Source organism: Daphnia magna, linkage group LG7, assembly GCF_020631705.1.
Source record: "Daphnia magna isolate NIES linkage group LG7, ASM2063170v1.1, whole genome shotgun sequence".
In the NCBI taxonomy this organism is placed as follows: domain Eukaryota; kingdom Metazoa; phylum Arthropoda; class Branchiopoda; order Diplostraca; family Daphniidae; genus Daphnia; species Daphnia magna.
In genome coordinates this window covers 12,914,865-12,932,888 of record NC_059188.1, presented here as the reverse complement: position 1 = coordinate 12,932,888, position 18,024 = coordinate 12,914,865, and the positions used below count along the sequence as shown (strand labels likewise).

At 40.9% G+C, this 18,024-nt stretch overlaps 4 protein-coding genes across 13 annotated transcripts; 3 read left to right on the top strand and 1 right to left on the bottom strand.

Annotated features, from left to right (window-relative positions):
• Positions 1 to 1,104: 1,104 nt before the first annotated feature.
• Positions 1,105 to 8,594, bottom strand: LOC116927947 (RNA-binding protein spenito). 3 transcript variants are annotated; one of them, XM_045176471.1, is made up of 7 exons: positions 8,437 to 8,594; positions 6,014 to 8,352; positions 4,536 to 5,955; positions 4,052 to 4,459; positions 2,064 to 3,991; positions 1,653 to 1,773; positions 1,105 to 1,569 (listed from the first exon to the last, which is right to left on the bottom strand). In XM_045176471.1, the coding sequence occupies exons 2-3, from the start codon at positions 8,301 to 8,303 to the stop codon at positions 5,942 to 5,944; spliced, it is 2,304 nt and encodes a 767-aa protein (XP_045032406.1). In that variant the 5' UTR covers positions 8,304 to 8,352; positions 8,437 to 8,594; the 3' UTR covers positions 1,105 to 1,569; positions 1,653 to 1,773; positions 2,064 to 3,991; positions 4,052 to 4,459; positions 4,536 to 5,941. The 3 variants fall into 3 exon arrangements, with proteins under 3 accessions (XP_045032406.1, XP_032790886.2, XP_045032405.1); XM_032934995.2 differs by having other exon boundaries at positions 1,664 to 1,773; XM_045176470.1 differs by having other exon boundaries at positions 1,664 to 1,773; positions 8,483 to 8,583.
• On the top strand, positions 2,360 to 3,408 carry LOC116927951 (growth arrest and DNA damage-inducible proteins-interacting protein 1). Its single transcript, XM_032935004.2, has 2 exons — positions 2,360 to 2,949; positions 3,019 to 3,408. Exons 1-2 carry the CDS (start codon positions 2,360 to 2,362, stop codon positions 3,335 to 3,337), a joined length of 909 nt encoding a protein of 302 aa, XP_032790895.2. The 3' UTR covers positions 3,338 to 3,408.
• Positions 8,595 to 8,719: 125 nt separating the features above from the next.
• LOC116927952 (mitochondrial inner membrane protease ATP23 homolog) lies at positions 8,720 to 9,981 on the top strand. Its single transcript, XM_032935005.2, has 6 exons — positions 8,720 to 8,806; positions 8,913 to 9,100; positions 9,155 to 9,200; positions 9,263 to 9,344; positions 9,412 to 9,597; positions 9,678 to 9,981. The coding sequence occupies exons 2-6, from the start codon at positions 8,914 to 8,916 to the stop codon at positions 9,912 to 9,914; spliced, it is 738 nt and encodes a 245-aa protein (XP_032790896.1). The 5' UTR covers positions 8,720 to 8,806; position 8,913; the 3' UTR covers positions 9,915 to 9,981.
• A 104-nt stretch (positions 9,982 to 10,085) lies between these two features.
• On the top strand, positions 10,086 to 17,811 carry LOC116927943 (adenosylhomocysteinase-like 1). Of its 8 annotated transcripts, none has more exons than XM_045176474.1 (13): positions 10,089 to 10,242; positions 11,980 to 12,064; positions 14,483 to 14,615; positions 15,265 to 15,411; positions 15,503 to 15,603; positions 15,686 to 15,757; positions 15,860 to 15,890; positions 16,002 to 16,169; positions 16,254 to 16,557; positions 16,671 to 16,836; positions 16,903 to 17,149; positions 17,218 to 17,338; positions 17,406 to 17,811. In XM_045176474.1, the coding sequence occupies exons 2-13, from the start codon at positions 11,990 to 11,992 to the stop codon at positions 17,410 to 17,412; spliced, it is 1,572 nt and encodes a 523-aa protein (XP_045032409.1). In that variant the 5' UTR covers positions 10,089 to 10,242; positions 11,980 to 11,989; the 3' UTR covers positions 17,413 to 17,811. The 8 variants fall into 8 exon arrangements, with proteins under 8 accessions (XP_032790881.1, XP_045032409.1, XP_032790878.1 ...); XM_032934987.2 differs by lacking the exon at positions 14,483 to 14,615 and adding an exon at positions 11,002 to 11,517 and having other exon boundaries at positions 10,228 to 10,242; XM_045176475.1 differs by lacking the exon at positions 10,089 to 10,242 and adding an exon at positions 11,282 to 11,421.
• The last annotated feature ends 213 nt before the right edge of the window (positions 17,812 to 18,024 follow it).

Sequence of the window (18,024 nt, the reverse complement as noted above, 5' to 3'; positions counted from 1 at the left end):
CAAAGTTTCATTATGGGCATGGCCTACACAAAAGAAGAAGGGAAAAACTTTAAGCTTGTAAAAGAAGAGGGGAAACAAGTTTTGTTGACAAATTTGTGATTTCTGCTAGGCGTACCGCAGGGCATACGACAATTGAAGTTTTGGTGGATAACATGCCGACGGATAGCTGAAGTACAGAATCTTCTGCTCTACTGGATAGAATATTTGTGTTTGAAGGCTTTCATCCTCACAAGCCTAAAATGGAAGCTTCAATATCACACATTGATTGACTTTTATTTCTACAAGTAAAATTACCAGGAATTTCCATTGATCAGTAAGAAAAGAAATTGTCCAGCTTGTAACAAAACTATTTCCAGGCCTCTTTTAGTTGCTTTATAAATCTAATCAGCTTGGCCTGATGTTTGATTTTCCTTACATTTCTCTCTGCCTGCACCGGAAAAACAACGTCGATGGGAAATAGGCGGTCCATTTCCGTATCCGGTGGGTGGGCCTTCCATTCCCATTGGATGGCAAACTTCTACCAATCCAGCAGTTTCTCTACTTGTCATGGGCATCTTCAGTCAAAGTTAGACATGAACACACTTTAAACATTAAAACAGACAACAAAATTCACAGGGAAGTTCTTACTTTTTTGGTCTAGTTCTGTGTTTGCTGTTCATGTTGTGGGTAAGCTGTGCAAGTCGAATAGAGGCAACTCAAGTAAGAGTGCATGTTTATCCACGAGGTTGCTCAACTTTGTTTGCTGTATCCAACTAATGAGCTGTAATCGGGTTAGGAACTGGGGGAAACCATGAACTTGGGGTCGGATGAAAGAAAATATGAGTGGAATGACATCGGTTTACCAGTTTGCAACAAAACACCAACCTTTTCCACTTCGATAACTTTAGCTAACAATCTTGTGAAGTTTTTAGTTGTTTCCCAAAAGTATGTAGTCAGCATACCATAAAAATAACGTGAAAAAACCCTTTTTCCCCCCAGAAATTAACTACTTTATCGCCATCTACCGTACATTCGCCAATTCACAAGTTCGACGAAGTGGCATTACGCAATAGAAAAAAGATGAAATGACGCATATTCCGCATATAGCTTCACTTTAACTTTAAATTTAAACTTAAAAAATTTCCTTTCTTGTATTTTGTATGGCCTATCAATACATACTGAATGCAAAGTGAACAAACAAAATTTTAAATTTGGTAAACTAAGAAAAGCTCGGGAACTGTTCACAAAATAAAATGAACTACGGTACGGGGTGTCATTTTAATCATTTATAGCAATCTTCTCCATACCAAGAAATTAAGGAGTCGGAGCCGCAAATGCAGTAGCACAAGCCGCCGCGCAAAAGGATGCTATTCCTGCACATCCCAACCAGCCGACAGGCCCAAAACCGACGGCATACCCACAACCTAGAGCAGTTGCCTCGAAGCACGATTTTACACAAGCTGCACCAGCTATAGGGCCACAGTCTCCAGGACACGGGTGAGTGGCCAACAACCCTAGAACTAAAAGGATATAAATGTAGAATTTTGTGCTCATCTTCGTTTTTGTTCTTTGGCTAGGAAATGGTGAGGGCTGTAATAAAGAAAACAAAAGTTTAGAGGATTATTCAGACATTACGAGCTTTTTGTATTTTAACTTGATACGATATATTTTACCAAATACGTACCCAGAAGTTTCTTGACGTTTGTACTCAGGTCTAGGCACCACAGAAATAGTAGGCTATTGCGACGATCGTCAAGGGCGAAGTGTCACCAAAAATAAAATCACCACCACCAACTATATTGTTCAAATAAAATAAAAAATTGTTTGAAAAATTTACACTGAAATGAAAAGGCGATTTCATTTGAGTTACTGAAAAATTTAATAACAAAATATTCATTTCACACGGATCTCTATTCTATAAACAGTTTTTTGAAGAATTAGAAACGAACGACATTCCATCGCTGGGATGGGTGGGTACGGTGTAAACACGTGTTGGTTAAAAAAATATTGTATTACAGTTAATAAATGGATTAGAACTACGACCCTCAATGGTCACCAATGAAGTTTCAACAAATAAACATTACCTCTTGAAAGGATGTACAATTTTATTATAGGTTTGCCTTATTTTACTAGTTTCTTGAGCAGCAATCACGCTGTCTCTACAGTCCTTTTTTTTTTTTTTGCTTTTCTTATTTTTAGCAACATTGAGTGCTGTTGCCAGTTTGCCAATTCCACTCGGATAAATGTGAGTATGTGACCGATGATTCGATTCTTATACATGAAATGTGAAAACAGCAGAAATTGTAATTACACAATAAAAAAAAATGTGAGACCGCATGCTCTCAGCTTATATTGTTTTGAACTCAAAATATTTATGTAAATGCATTTTACACCACCTGGTGAGCGATTCGTCAAACGCACGTTTTCTTCTGCTAGTAACATCTACGTTGCCAACCAAATCCGACAGTCAGTTCAAAATAAAGTAAAAGAAATGGCTAATATTACGCGTGCTCTGCATACGTCTTTCACGAAATCCATTGGAAATAGTAAAACAACGTCGAAAATTCTAAGTATTCCATTCAACAGGTTTGCTTCGACCGACATCTCATCAACTACTGAATTAGCCGAACAAGAGGTGCTAAATGAAAAGCAATTGGCTGCAGCTGCCCTCGAAGCCAAAAGAAACAAATCTAGATTAAAACCTCGTCATTACAAGATACTTCATGGACAGATGCAAGTTGATCCTCAGAATCCTGAATTCCCCTATGAGAAAACAGTTAAATTCAGAAGAAAGTTGATTGCTCAGCATGGACTAGCCACTGGAATTAACCTAGGAATTGCTTGGTCAACAAAGGAAGAGCTCCAGGAGAAAACTGAGTATGAAAAAGTGGCTCACCCCTTCACATTACAGCAAATAGTAGAACAGAAGAAAAAATTAAGGGAGGAAGAAATGAAGAAAATTGAGACCAGGTAACAGATTCAACTTCAAAAAATCTTGATGGGAATTTTTTCTTTTAATTATTATTTTTTACTTCTCAGACAAAAGGATATTGAATTAAAAATGGGAAAACTTGCTTTGTGGATGAAGGAACTGAAGGATAGACAAGAAAAGAAGGAAGCGGTTGTTCGTGCTGCACAGGAAAAGAAAGACATCCTAATCGAAGAGGTTCGACAACACTTTGGGTATGTGGTTAGCATGAAGGACCCCAAATTCCAAGAGATGTTGGAGCAAAAGGAAAAAGAGGCAAAGAAAGCTGGCAAAGAAATGAAAAAGAAAGTCAGAGTTGAAAAGGCTACTAGTAAAGCTCTCGCGCAAGCTGAAGCAGTAAGTACTGGAAAAGAAATAAAAATGGAATAAAAACAGTATGATGTGAATTTGTATGGTTATTAAATAGTCACAATAAAAATAAAAAAATTTGCTACAAATAATTTTAAGTAAGGTCATCTAAATTAATCTGTCTGATTTGTAAATTTAATTGTATCTGAAACTGAATCACCGAGTTTCCTCCCCGACGCCACAACTCTTTGGATAGCAGCGATGTCCCGAGCAATTGAAAGAAGGTCTCGTTGGCGAGACGAAGGGCTACAATATGAGGGTTCAAAAGTCAGTCCCGGTGTACAAACTCGCGGGGAAGAAGGGCTGTCAAATGCATCAAAAATATCTGTGGTCGTTTCACTAGCTGGCTGGGACGGCAGTTGTCGACATTTTTTTCTGGGTGGCGGTTTTGATCTTCTTGGACTTTCCCCATAAAGAAAAGTTTCTAGATCTTCCTCCGATTCTTCCTCTAGTACTGGTGTTCTAATACGTTCTTTCACAGCAAGAGGTTCTTTGGTCGTTTCTTCGATAACCAGTTTTTTCGACTGCGAATCATTCAATGGCATCGCTTCTGTCCTCTTCATTTCAAGATCAACAATTTCAGGTTCTTGAACAGACAAATTTTTATCTGTCTGCTCTTTCTCAGAGTCCGATGTGCTTTCAAAGGCTATTGTAGCTTCAATGGAACTTTCGATTCTTGAACAAAACAAGAGGTTATAAAATCATAGCATATTCTGTTTAGGTTTTTCTTGTTACCTTGACAAATTCATGTTCTGAACTTTGGTTCGCTTACATAGAGGCTGTTTACCCGTTAGAACAGCTTTGTTTAGTGGCTTAGGGTCAACACAGTTCATTTTCTCTTCAGATTCACTTTCACTTGATAAAACCAGAAAAACAGACTTCTTTTTTGTATGGACAGAAGATCCAGTTCCCTCATAAGTTTTATTGTTTTTCTTTAGGGACTTGTCTGGAGTTGTATAATTACTCAACTCTTCCGAGGAGAGTCCAAGAAGAGGCTGATAAACAGCCTCTGTTTCTTGATTTTTGTTCTTGTAAAAATCTTGTAGCATGCACAACTGGTCCCCAAGCGATCTGTTGAGAACATCTCTCGCCAGCTCTTCCACAGTCATATTAAGACGTTCGGCAATTTCTTTAAAATGCTGCCTGAACATGAATTATTCAACAAAAGTTAACGAATGGTTACAAGTACATTCAGAATACTTTCCCCAAGACAAAGTACCTGCAAAGGGCAGCAGGAGTCTGTCCATATAAATAAGACTGGCCTGCAAGAGCTACAACTTTAGGCTCATTAATAGAATCCTCTTTTGCTTGATATTTTCTTTTTGATGACATTGTTTTCCAGCCTGAAAGAAAGAACAAACGTTTCCTAAACAGAACGCGCAGCAGACGAAAATTCAGCCCCAGGGTATAGTACTTCCCATTAAGGTATTAGTTAAAACACTAATTCATAGATTTAAGTTATGTCTGAAACTAAAGACCTCGCAATTCGATTTATTATTGTTTATTTCTTCCTTTTATCAGATGGTTACATAAATGAGAACTGACGGGAAAAAATGGAAACGATTATCTGAAAGAGTTGCGTATTTTTAGGAATTAATCCTGGGAGAAGACGAAAAAAAAGCACAGCCTTGTCACGGTTGAGAGAGGCTCGACGGGAAAACCTGGAAAACCTCACTTCTCACTATCACACACACCACTAATCTCTTATAACTCGCGCAAGCACAACACTTGTTTCCCTTAAGCATGCCACTTTAAAACAATAAAAAAAAGTGATGGTTTTACGAATGAGAGAACTTAAACTAGACACATCACACATCTGCGGCACATAAACCACTAATTCACCCCTCACAGTTAATCAAAAACTCTTTTCACTGAGAGAAACACGCACGTTTCACTTCACTTTGTCAACACACACCGAGAGCTGCAAGGCCCACTAAAAACCCTTTCCCACAATTACTCGTAGATCCGGCAGAGAAAAAGAGAGAAAAGGGGTTTCTTACGTCTGTAAATTTTCTTAACTTCCAACAAAAATGTAGGATGACTTGCCATCATTTTCATGGGGAACACAACACACACATGGGGGGTTGTAAAAAGGAACACCGAGCGAGACCACTTGCCACTCACGCGCGCACCTCTTTCACTCCACCATGATTCTCAAAAACCCCTGCCCTTTCCTTTTTTGTCTCACTGAATAGAACTGGTTAGTTTAGAAGTAGTAGTAGTGGTAGTAGGCAAAAACCTAAGCACGACACAGACACACTCAACACATTCACACACACAATCACCGATGCAAACATTGGTCTAATTTTTTTTTTTTTTTGTTTTACTGATGTTCGGGACACACCTGAAAAGAAATAAGGTTAAAGCAAGGAAGAAAAAAAAAATTATGAAAAAAAATTATGAAAAAAAAAAAAGTCAGGATCAAGAGTTCATCTAATAATGGTCAAAAAAATGGTAAATTTATTTTGTTTTTAAGGGAGTTTTCAAAAACGGCCAAACCCAGATGTCGTTTCATTTGCTGGTGAAAATCTTAAAGGGGGTTGCGGACAATTTAAGGTGTGCGCAGGTTTATCTGAAGGGGTAATAGTAAATCAGATTGATGTCAATCGAAGTTTTGTTGTCCTTTCAAGCAGTTCCTCCTAGTAAACACAGAAGTTATTTTTGATATTCGAATTTTGAAAATACAACACTTACTACCTTTCACCACAACAATAACTAGATGATCATCCTTTAACGCCTCGTCAGTCAAAGATGGGGCTGCTCGTCGGAGTAGGTCAGCAGCAAATTGGCAAGGAGGGAAGGCATAAAGAACGCCCGTTACGTCAGCATTTTTATTTGCTAGCGAGATGACACCAGCAGCTTCTTTCTGCTTGAGATAGGTGACGAGATTGCGAAGTGGGCGATTTTGTACACCCGCAGCCTCGTCAGAAGTTGGACTGGAAGCTCCTCCTGTAGATCCGGGCAATCCAAGGAAGATAGCGTGTGAAGCAGAGGCCGAAACCCGACGTGATACGTCTTCTAATTTTGGAGGATCGAGCCTCAATCGCTGAGTGATACGCAAATGTGGCTGATTCTTTTCGTCGTGCAATAAAAGATCTGCAATCGACGCTTCACCGGATGTTACGTGTAGTTTTGTCGGGAAAAAGGAATTCTTGAGTACCAATGCGCCCGTCCAGTTGCTGGGAGAGCGTCTGGCCACTTCAGCCAGAGTACGGTATCCAGTGAACCTCCCACCTTCGTCGGTTCGCCTCTCGTTCGATGGCGATCGGGAACCTCCTCGGGTAGAGTCGAACTCATCCGGCGGAGGCCGTCGGCTGCTGTTGGCAGGCCAGTCATCTCCTTCGGCTCCTGATCCTCGGTACGCATTGGGTCGTTTCTCATACCCACTACGATTGCCTCTACCCGTTCTGCTCGATCCTGTTCGATAGTTGGGATCATCTCCATTATTCCAATTGGTTTCGCCGGCGTAGTCTTCGCCAGCTCCGCTTCTAGCGGTGGCAGCATCATAGGAAGAAGACGATCCTTTGCTCTTGGCTGTGGGCGGATGAGCTGTAGGAGGATTCGTGTCAACAAAATCCGTCTTGAGTTTTCGATCCGGACCGCCAAGGCAAAATCCACGCATGTCCTGTACGGCCGCTTGAGCTGCCTCGATTGTCTCATACAAAATGTAAGCCGACGTGTCCCCTTTGTTGTACTCTATCTTCTTGATAGCGCCGAACCGATCAAACTCTCGCTCCAATTGAGCCAAAGACGTCCACGAACCTAATCCACCAACCCAGATGCGTGTGGTAGGAGTGGCTTTACCATAGCCGATCTTAACTTGAAACTTGCCGATGTACTGTCCCGAAAGTTCAACTTTACATCTATTAGCCTGATCAAGATTTTCAAAACGAACAAAGGCATAAGCGTTGCCAGTGCCAGGAGGCGGCCTTTTGATGTCAACGTCTTCAACGATACCGTAATTGCCGAAAATGCGACGCAGCTCTTCTTCAGTTATGTTGATCTCCAAATTGCCAGCAAAAAGAGTTCGCGTAGCCAGCGGATCCTCTTCAGGCGGGATGTGATGCAAATAATTGGGGAAACGATCTTTCTTGTTCTCGTAGCGATCATGATTTCGGTCTCCTCTTCCTCCTTCTTCGTTACGACCACCACCACCACCACCACCACCTCCAGCACCTCCTCCTCCGCCACCTCGACTACCTCCACCTCGTTCACTTCCTCTCTCATAATGCGGAACAGGTGGATGTCCTCCGGCTCCATAGTAAGAGTGACCACGGTAAGACGACGGTCCGCGTGGAGGATAATCGTATGGCGGAGGGCGATAGTCTCTGTACATGCCGGCTGGCGGTGGAGGACCATATCCACGCAAAGAATAATCATAACGATCGTCGTACATTCGGTGTCGGTCATCTGGGGAACGTGGCCGGATATAGCGCTCTTCTTCACCACGATATGGTAACGGAGAATAACTTCTCGAACGCGCTCTAGTGCTCCGTGCGGCAGAGGTCTCATAGACGGGCTCAAGTACAGCTGGTTTATCATACAAGATAATTCTCTGCTTGCTGTGCCTGGCTTCTCGAGCATCTTCAGGGTTTCTGAATGAAACATAGGCTAACCTATCTTCTGGCTCAGCGCCATGCACCAATTTGATGCTAACTTCACCATACTTTTTGAATTCTCTGTACAGGGAATCTTTAACCACTTCATCACTAGCTTTAGGATGGATTGAGCTGACACAAAGAGTTTTATAACCAGTAGAAGGAGGTGGAGGACGAGACCTTGGAGGAGGGTAGTCATCTCGTTCTCTCAGAACTGGTGGATCAGGAGGCAGAGGGTATCTTGAACGATGGCTTGGACTAGGTGATCGCCTACGTCTTGGAGGGGGTGGTCCACCTCTTTCATCCTCAGAGCTTTCATCATAATGTCCTAGACTTGAACGGGAACGTTTACTGAACGGCGACGCATCACGGTCTGAAACGCGTTTCATGCTGCAGACTTGACAAACAACCAACCGTCCGGTATTAACAAACGTAAACCTAGCAACAAAGATGAATTAGCACTAACGACATTTGCACAATCACGGCAATAAGTGAAAATGGAGCCAAGCTAAACACACTAACCAATAAAGTAACTCTTGCGTGCGGTTATTACAACGAGTTTTCTCACCGATTCCGATATTTATAAAAGAACGCGTCCAAACGAGAACTAGAAAATGGCGGACCTCTTCTGGAAAGAGTTTGACAATTTTAGCTTCTGGAGGTGTGGCTTTCTCTCAAGGCAACATAGCCTCATATTAGATTTGTTCAAAATCATAGGTAGTTAAACCATTCTAAGTTACAGCATAAATTTTTTAAATTATTCTTAAATATTCAAATTGATAATTTAAATAAAAACTAAATATTGTGTATATTTGTCAATCAGCATGGCGGTTCCAGCCGGCAGGCGTTTCGTCTGCTTCGCCTTGAAAACAAATCTTTTCAAACCGTAAAAGTAAGTAATTAAAATAATGTGTTCAATAAAACTTAAAGAAAAAATACATATTTGTATTTTAGTTTATATATTTGGTATTAATATTTTTGCTCTTAATTCAAACTAGGATGGCGGACCAGTCATCGGGATCTACTCCTGTCGACAAAGAAGACAATTGGGGTTATGATTTGTATCCCGAACGAAGAGGTGAAGCTGCACAAGCGAAATGGTGGCAAGTTGCGCTATTTGGAGCTGGACAGGTCAAAACAGAAAAAATTTCCTGTGAGAGGAATGTCTATAACTGCTTTCAAAACAGTAATACAACAATGAAATTTAAAGAAAGTATCGTAATCATATTTTTCGTTGCAGGTCCTCTTGTGAAGCTTATGTATAGTGCATTAAAAGCATCAGGATGGTACACACTACTTATACAGTTAAAAAATTTTTACAACACATCAGACTTTCATTTGCAAACAGTGAAATCGACCTGAGGAGACATATTGCTTGTGAAGTGTGTGATGTCAAAGTTTCTGGTGGCTATGATCCAAGGCTTAATCAAGTACTGATAAGTCTATGTGTTTCTCTTAATTGCAATCAATCACAAATTTTTTACTTGGAATGTGTAGATAGTAATTTGCCAAAATGTAGCTCGTTCAAAGGGGATGGTTCAAGGAATTTTGACTCATGAAATGATTCACATGTTCGATGCCTGTCGACATGAGCTCAGTTTTAAAGATCTAAACCATTTGGCGTGCACGGAGATCAGAGCAGCTAACCTTACACACTGCAGTTTCATTTCCGCTATGACACAGGTAGTTTAAACAATACGTTTATAAAGAATTGATCGATTTATCATTCCTCATATTACATCATCTTGTTAACACTACGTCAGGGAGATGCTTCTTTTTTTCGAATCCAGAAGCAGCATGCGGAATGCGTTAAGAACAAAGCCTTGGGTTCAGTTTTGGCTGTCCGACCAGATGTCACTAAAGAAGAAGCCCTTGCCGTAATCGATAAAGTTTTCCTCAAATGTTACAATGATCTTGAACCGATTGGTCGTCGTGTCCGTCGTAACTCGGCAGATATGATTCGTGCATATCAAGAAAGAACCAATTACGGTTACGAGTAACATAATACATAGTCAAATTGTATATCAAGATGTATACCACATTGAAATACATTTTTTTTAGAGTTTATTCTTTATTCCTTTTCTTTCTTACATTCGAATATTTGTCGTCCCATTCACGCTTTCGCCACCTAGCGGCAGCCCTTGCACTGTAGGGACAGTAGCTATGCTCGCACATTGTTTGCTTGTCTGTTTCGAGTGGTGTGTCTTCTCCAGTGTACCATAGAAACTCACTACGTGCCTCAAGATGGCCGATGTTGAAATTGCTATCGGCAATCGAAGTATAAGGTTCCACGAAAGCCGTCACGCCGAGAAAGGAGCCCGTCCTAGAGTAAGTTCTTAATGTATGTGCATGCTCAGCGTTAGCAAGACAGAATTCAGCGTGAGAATTCGAAACCAAAAAGGAAAGGAGAAACATAACACATACGAGAGCCGGTTTTCTCTCGAGTCCTTTCCCTCTCACCTCCACATATTTGGCCTATCCACACTTGCGTTTGTTGCTCTAAAACTTTATGTTTTTCCTTCTCAGCATGTATCCCATTATATGTAAAACCACATCAGTAGATAAAAGAAGCAAAAACGATAGTAAAGAGAAGCGATCGTGATTTTTTTTTTCTCGAAAAAAAAGTCAATGGTACACCCACGAGATTGGGGCACTGCTCCCAGTTTACGAGGGAAAGATACTTCGTAATAGACGATTCATTTGACTTGTAGAAGGCGAGAAACTAGTAAACATGGTTTTCATTTTAACGTCCTGGGCCGGAAGCTTATTCGGTTTCACGGTTCGAATAGCTTTCCAAAACAGTTTTAAATCATTTGAGTCGGGTAACGTTCAATGGATCAATAATCATTCTTTGAAAAAAGAAAAATGCATTGCTGGCCCTCAGGGATGGTTGCATAGGGAGAACTCTTCAGATTGCCAATCCCCCCCACTCTCGTTTCCCCTGGCCAAAAACTATGTGTCTCATGGCTTCCCCTTTCTCTTTTTTGATACACACTCACACAGCACTAGTACACAACAGTGTGCAATGTACAGCCCGTGTATATCCTGCATGACCAAACCTTTTTTTTTTTTTTTTTCCCGACTAAGCTCGTTACTCGTCAGACAGCTGGTTGACGACCCATTCAGTCAGTTGCTTGGAATCAGTCGATGAGTTCGGTCCATCTGGCTACTCGCTCCACAGTGTGTTGTTGTTGCTGGTGGTGATTCAAGTAAAATAAAATAAAGAGGCAGTGAAACCTTATCATCATGGCCAACTACACACCGGTTGCCCAGAATGAATCGCTTGGAGACACGTTACTGGCCGACGAAACTTTTGCCAACGACCGTGATAAAAGTGACGCTAAATCCCACCATCTGGAGAAGGATCGTTTGGGCAAACATCATTTAGTCAGTCCGCTGGTTGCCATTAAACATCCTTCCATCATGCGACAACCAACTGCAGTTTTGAATGTGGACAATGCGACTGCTGCCCAGTCGAACAGCGTTCCAGCTGGACAACAAGGATCGGTAGGACCAGTCAATAACGTTGGTGTTATTGCTGGTGGAGGCACTAAGCCTAACGTGACATTCAAACTGAGCGACGAGCCCGACAAAGTTCTTTCGGTGATAGATTTAAACTAAATTTACTAAAAATGTGTTGACCTACCTGGCTTCGTGTGCTGCTGGCTTTGTTTTTGTTGCTTCTTCGCCACTTTCAAAATGTGCTTGTTACTTTTCGCTTTGTCAATGTGGGCCATGGTCGTTGCTTCTTGACGTGACGTGGCCCTGTGTTGCCTGCAACAAAACGGACAGCGTGACGTTAGACGATCGTGATCGAGTCATGAAGTCCCACTCGTGACAGATTGTTTGTGTTTGGCTTTTTACCGCTAGGTGGCCGTGAAAGTGCAGTAGCTAATCCTTACCCATCGTGATAAATAATAACAACCCAAATCAGAGAGTTGAAAATCGATAAAAAAAAATTCGACTGTGACAAGGAAATTACATCCCACAATTTCCGTTTTTCTTTTTTTTTTTTTTAATGTTCAATTTTTAACCTTTTTTCTCTTTCTTTTTTGGTATATAAAGGATGTGAAAAATGCGGGGAAGAAGAATAGCCGTAGGTATCGAAGCCGCTCGCTATCAGCATCGTCTACCGACAGCTACAGTTCAGGTAAAAGTGGTCTATAAAATCATTAGACACCCCTGAAAAACCCCTCACCCTTCTCCATTGAAGACCCTTTCCCCTTCAAAAAAAAATGCCGCATTTTTTTGGTATGTCCATTCTATAGCTTCTAACTGGTATTTTTACCTTGTACACGTGATGGGTATTAAACCACCAAAGAATTCCGATTTCTTAGTTTGTCGGCAAAAGAATGTGTCCCATTTCGACCTTTAAGTTTGACCTAAATTTACCTCCTCAGTTTGAAAAAGGCCATAAGAAACAAAACAATTCTTTTGTCAGGAAATCGTTTTGCGGATCGATCCTACTGCCTTCGATGTTCTTTTTTCTTTCTTTCTATTTTCTCGAAGAAGAAAAGAAAAGCAATCATCTCCGGTACAGCCTCCCGTCACTATTGAGTTTCAACCCAATTCTTTTTTTCTTTTTTTCTTTTTTTATAAACATAGAGTATAGATGTATACAATTCCCCATTTCGTATACGGTACAAAAACCTATCTGTCATTATTTGGGATGTCAAACATCCAGCCCGTACGATTAGGAAGCATCTTCTTCCTTCTTTTTCCCGTGTCCAAAATAGACTGGAAGACTCGCCGAATGACGTCAGCGGATTGACCCCTCTGTATCTCGTTTTTTTTTCCCCCGCTAAAACACTCAATATAGCCAACTACAGACAAAATGAGTGAACGCCCCTTTTTTTTCCCCCTTAAAGTTGGCCCCGATGCGCCATTGCGACTTTTGTTTTTTTCCCCGGCTCATCTCTCCAACGAGGAACGGTTAGGGTGCAAGGTTGACTTTTGTATTAAAGGATAGAGCTATAGGGAAAAACAAATCGATTTAACACCGATGTTAAGGCAGCCAGTAGACCAGTATATTCGTTGCTCGGGAGCGGAGCAGTTCCTTCGCAGCCGGATCCGCGCAGTCTCCTGGCAACGCAGCGAGGGAATATTAAAAAAAAATCGCAGCAAAAATAAAAAGAAACCATTTATAGCCAAAGGCCAGTCGTACAAACACAATCCAGCGGAGCGGTTGCACAAGGACAAAGTGGTCCGGCTTCTTCGTTTTCATCCCATCGGATTGCGTATTTTCAAGTTTGACGCGTGAACTCGAGTGTCGTGTACACACCAATAAGATGAACGATGAAGATGGCCCTCCATCGTCGTCGAGACGCTGTTTTGACGATGTCAAATCATCATCTTACTCGTCTCACAATGCAAAGGTTAGATTTTTTTTCCCCTCCCCAACGTTTTTAATGTGACAACGGCCCGTGCCTTCTCTCATTAACAAACATTGCGTTTCGTTAACGAAGGAGAGAGTAAACTGGATTGTACCACTAAAATGAGCTTCGTACTTGGTTTTTGTTTCGCTGTTCGTTACGCCGACACTCGCATTTCGTTTTTCAAATTTTAAACACGTATTAGGTTCAGTTGTTTCTTACGATCCAAAGTTTTCAGATTCTGATTCAGTTTTCTGTTGGAATTTTTTGAAAAAAGGTGTTTTACTAATGTGCTGTCACATCTGGATAATTCCGAACTGCGCTACATTATGCGCCACGCTCAATAAGGTGTGAAAGCCATCTCCATGATATGCTCATCTTATTCAGTGGACGTTATTCGGCCCATTACTTTTCGTTTTTTCCTGGAAATAATTTAAAGCTCTCCTTTGTCTCTAGGATGTCCCTTTTGTGGGCGTTGTCTCTTCTAGGGAACGTCAAAAATTCTCAAAGAGGTTGCCTGTCTGTCTCTACATTTAGTCGATAGACAACTTGACGTGCATTAGGTCGAAGATTCTTGAAACTCCCTAGACAAGTTTCCGTATCTCACCTGCCCTTTTTTGACGATCACTCATGTTTCAAAACATCATGCGCAAAGGTAAATTTTTCAATTAGGAAACAAACAAAAATTTAGAACATGGTAATTATGGATCAAAGTTAAGAAAGCCCTCTGTCGGCTAGTTTTTCGTGACAAGAAAACCGGAATTTAAAGCTGCAAGCGTCCGCCCTGGAAAAAAGCATCCCGTTTTCTCTTTGAGCGCCTTAAAAAAACAAGTTGAACAGAAACTTCTTTGAGCAAAAATGATGAAGTGTCCTACATATTTTTCCAGATCAGCTCTCAGTCAGTTTCAATCTAAAAAATTTTTTTTAGTCAATGATTATTATTGCAAGGCCAGTGATTACGTGTCTCGGAAATTAACAGCCAATCTTTTAGCAGAAAATATTCCGTCTCGCACTCGTGTGCTTTCTAAGATCGTTGAGTTTTCCTTTCCCAGTCTATTTTGAATCGGGCGAAATCTTTCAACGAACTTTTTGTTTACTCATTTTTGCAAAAAAAAAAAAAAAAAGGATTAATAAATAAAAGAAAAAAAAGGGAGGATCAAAAATTGTTTGCATTCCGACAAATTTCAAATGAAAAGGTGTCGGAGAAGTTGATGGATAGCGCGGCAGCTATGGGATTTCGGGACCGATCCAAAAGACGTTCCAGTCTGCCCGTCTCGTCATTTAGCAATCGGCGCCGTTCGTCTTCAGCTTCGGCCGGCTCAACTTCGTGTAAGCCCAAATAAAGTAACATTTGTTCAACACCAGACAAGACGCATTTCAAATTCAAATCCCCCGCTCGAGAGAAGCCGGATATGCCCTATCCGGCTGCTGCCTCTAATGACATGCATGTTAAATTGCCTGAACACTGCCATTATCTTGACATTCGTAGACAGGAGGCACAGAGTTGGCTTTCTCTTAAACTCAGTTGACCCCAAAAGTTTAAGGAAGTGTATTGCGCGTGTCATGCCGGAAATGATTGCATTTTTTTTCCCCCTTTTTTTTTTCTCGTGATTTTGATATACACGCACACACACGGGTGTGTCTTTAATTTGTTTTTTTAGTGTGTCTCTTTCTCATGTTGTCAGTGTCAATTTTGAACGTTTGAAAAATGGCTGTCGATCGTAGTCGCAGTTCCTCGATCAGTTCCCTTTCGGGTGCGCCCAAGATTTATTTTCAATTTTTAATTCAAAAATTTGTAGCTGTTAGCATCTTCTGGCTATTCGCATGCTCAGTCACGCATGAGACTTTAAAAAAAATAATAATTAATTATGTTCCGTCCCATTTTTCTCCTCCTTCCCCTGTCTCATCTTTTTTGATTTTTTCAAAAAAGCTTTCAATCAAGTGTTTAAAATCATTTCTGAATCATTTTCTTTTATAGCTTCGTACACGGGCAGTTCGTCGGATGAAGAGGAGATTTCGCCTCGTGAAAAGCAACAACAAACATCAAAGGGGATGGCGGATTTCTGTGTCAGGAATATCAATCAGGCGGCTTACGGCCGGAAGGAAATCGATATCGCTGAACAAGGTAACTTTATAGACCATTTTAATATAGACTTCATTCTAAGACGGAGGCGAACACAACAAAAAAATGCTACATTTTTCATTTCCTATTCGAGAAATGCCCGGAATCATGGCACTGAGGAGACGGGCCAGTGAAGACAGGCCGCTGAAAGGAGCCAAGATTGTCGGATGTACTCACATCAACGCCCAGACGGCCGTAAGTTTATTGAATCACGTTTTTGTGATTGCAAAAAACTTTTTTTATTTCTACTAACAAAAGCATTTTTTAAAAAATACAGGTCCTTATTGAAACATTAACAGAACTAGGCGCCCAGGTGAGGTGGTCCGCTTGCAACATTTACTCTACTCAGGTATTTTTATTTTTAAATTGCAATAAGGTACGACTCCCTAAATGAATTGACTCTACGGGCTCTTTCCCCCCTTTTTTTGCCATTTTTCTTTTCTCTCTACAGAACGAGGTGGCTGCAGCATTGGCTGAAGCTGGTAAACACCAATTTGGTTTTTAATTTTTTTCGATCCCCATATCAATCGACATTTTACGACGTGCCAAAAGATAGTGTAGCGTTGACTTACCTTTTGTTGCAAATCTGGCAGGCTTCTCGATTTTCGCATGGCGTGGTGAATCAGAAGAAGATTTCTGGTGGTGTATCGATCGATGCGTCACAGCTGAAAACTGGCAACCAAACATGATTCTGGACGATGGAGGTGATGCCACTCATCTCATTCTGAAGAAATATCCTGCCATGTTTAAAATGATCAAAGGTTAGACAAATCTACCACCCGTTTTTGTTTATTTTCTAGAAATGCGTGCTAACCTGAACTTGGAATTTTTTTCTTCACGCACAGGAATCGTTGAGGAGAGCGTGACTGGAGTCCATCGTCTCTATCAGTTATCCAAGACGAACAAGTTAACCGTGCCGGCCATGAACGTCAATGATTCCGTCACTAAAACCAAGTTCGATAATCTCTACTCGTGCAAAGAGTCCATTATCGACAGTTTGAAACGAGCCACCGATATGATGTTTGGTGGTAAGCAAGTGGTCGTCTGTGGCTATGGTGAAGTGGGCAAAGGATGCAGTCAGGCTCTGAAGGCGCTCGGCGCCGTAGTCTACGTCACCGAAATCGATCCCATTTGCGCCCTGCAGGCCTGGTACGTACATAATTGAATAGAGAAAACGTCATTCATAATTCATTTCTTGATTGCTTGTAGCTTAAGTAATGCCTCATTATTACTCTATCTGTTATTTATTTACATATGTGTAGCATGGATGGCTTTCGCGTCCTTAAGCTGAGTGAAGTTATCCGCAATGTGGATCTATTGATCACGGCCACGGGCAACAAGAACGTCCTCACACGTGAGTACATGGACAAAATGAAGTCTGGCGCCATCGTCTGCAATATGGGTCATTCTAACACTGAAATTGACGTCGTGAGTTTCATTACTGTTTCACTTATGATAGAATATGAGATAATTACGATTATTGATTTTCCACAGAATAGTCTCAGGACACCCGACTTGACTTGGGAAAAGGTCCGCTCGCAAGTAGATCACGTCATCTGGCCTGATGGCAAAAAGATCATTCTGTTGGCGGAGGGACGATTGGTCAATCTCAGTTGTTCTTCCGTTTCATCATTCGTCGTTTCCATCACTGCCGCCACTCAAGCCCTGGCACTTATTGAGCTGTTTAACGCTCCAGCCGGTCGCTACAAAGCCGATGTTTACCTCCTACCAAAGAAGATGGGTAAATGATCTATCTTCATGTTAAATTCACCATGTGGAATTATTTATCTTTCTAATTAAATATTTCAGACGAGTATGTCGCTAGCCTTCATTTGCCCACTTTCGACGCGCATTTAACTGAACTTTCCGATGAACAGGCCAAATACATGGGCTTAAACAAAACAGGTCCTTTTAAACCGAATTATTACAGGTAATAAATTTAAAATAACGTACCTTTATCACAAGTGGTAAAATCATGATTTCTAATCGATTCGTAGATATTGAACAGCGCAGAGCTGAAGCAAACAAAAAACGCCATGAAATTGCTGTGCAGACCAACGAAGTAGTTCAACAAATGTTGTTTTCATGTTTTTACTTCCACCGACCCTGTTTAAAGAAATTATTCAAGCCCCTTTTCTTCCCTGATCTGTTTCTTATCGTTTTTAGATAAGATTCTAAACTTATGTTTTGATTGTAAACTTATTTTATCGATTCATCCGTAAAAGAAGAAAAACTAGTGTAGTGATATAATCATTAGACTTCGGCATTCTCGCAAATTCGGAGACCTACCTCCCGTCATTTTATACTTGCGAGTTTTTCTTTTTTTTTCTTTTGTCAGTGCATCAAAAAGGTACACCTTTGTAGTATTCAATTTTCCTGGTGAATATCACGTGACAACGACGACGTGTGATCTTAAGCATTACTTTTTTCAAATATGAGTGATAGCAAATGTAAGACGAAAAATTAAAAGATATGGTGCACTTAAAATATTTCAACCCATCAAACTATTTACAAATAATTCTTCAGAAGCCCTTAAAGAGTTCAAGTTTACAGATACAATGACTACCAGTTGGTTCCAGAACCAACAACCGAAAGGCAACAATACCTTGAAGAACA

Bases quoted from the DNA above. Each gene is read 5' to 3' on its own strand.
- LOC116927951 (XM_032935004.2), top strand. From the start codon at position 2,360: ATGCATTTTACACCACCTGGTGAGCGATTCGTCAAACGCACGTTTTCT. The intron at 2,950-3,018 runs GTAACAGATTCA...TTTACTTCTCAG, and splicing joins ATGAAGAAAATTGAGACCAG to ACAAAAGGATATTGAATTAA.
- LOC116927947 (XM_045176471.1), bottom strand. From the start codon at position 8,303: ATGAAACGCGTTTCAGACCGTGATGCGTCGCCGTTCAGTAAACGTTCC.
- LOC116927952 (XM_032935005.2), top strand. From the start codon at position 8,914: ATGGCGGACCAGTCATCGGGATCTACTCCTGTCGACAAAGAAGACAAT. The intron at 9,201-9,262 runs GTACACACTACT...ATTTGCAAACAG, and splicing joins GCATTAAAAGCATCAGGATG to TGAAATCGACCTGAGGAGAC. The intron at 9,598-9,677 runs GTAGTTTAAACA...ACACTACGTCAG, and splicing joins TCATTTCCGCTATGACACAG to GGAGATGCTTCTTTTTTTCG.
- LOC116927943 (XM_032934987.2), top strand. From the start codon at position 11,161: ATGGCCAACTACACACCGGTTGCCCAGAATGAATCGCTTGGAGACACG. The intron at 15,412-15,502 runs GTAACTTTATAG...TTCCTATTCGAG, and splicing joins AATCGATATCGCTGAACAAG to AAATGCCCGGAATCATGGCA. The intron at 16,837-16,902 runs GTGAGTTTCATT...GATTTTCCACAG, and splicing joins CTAACACTGAAATTGACGTC to AATAGTCTCAGGACACCCGA.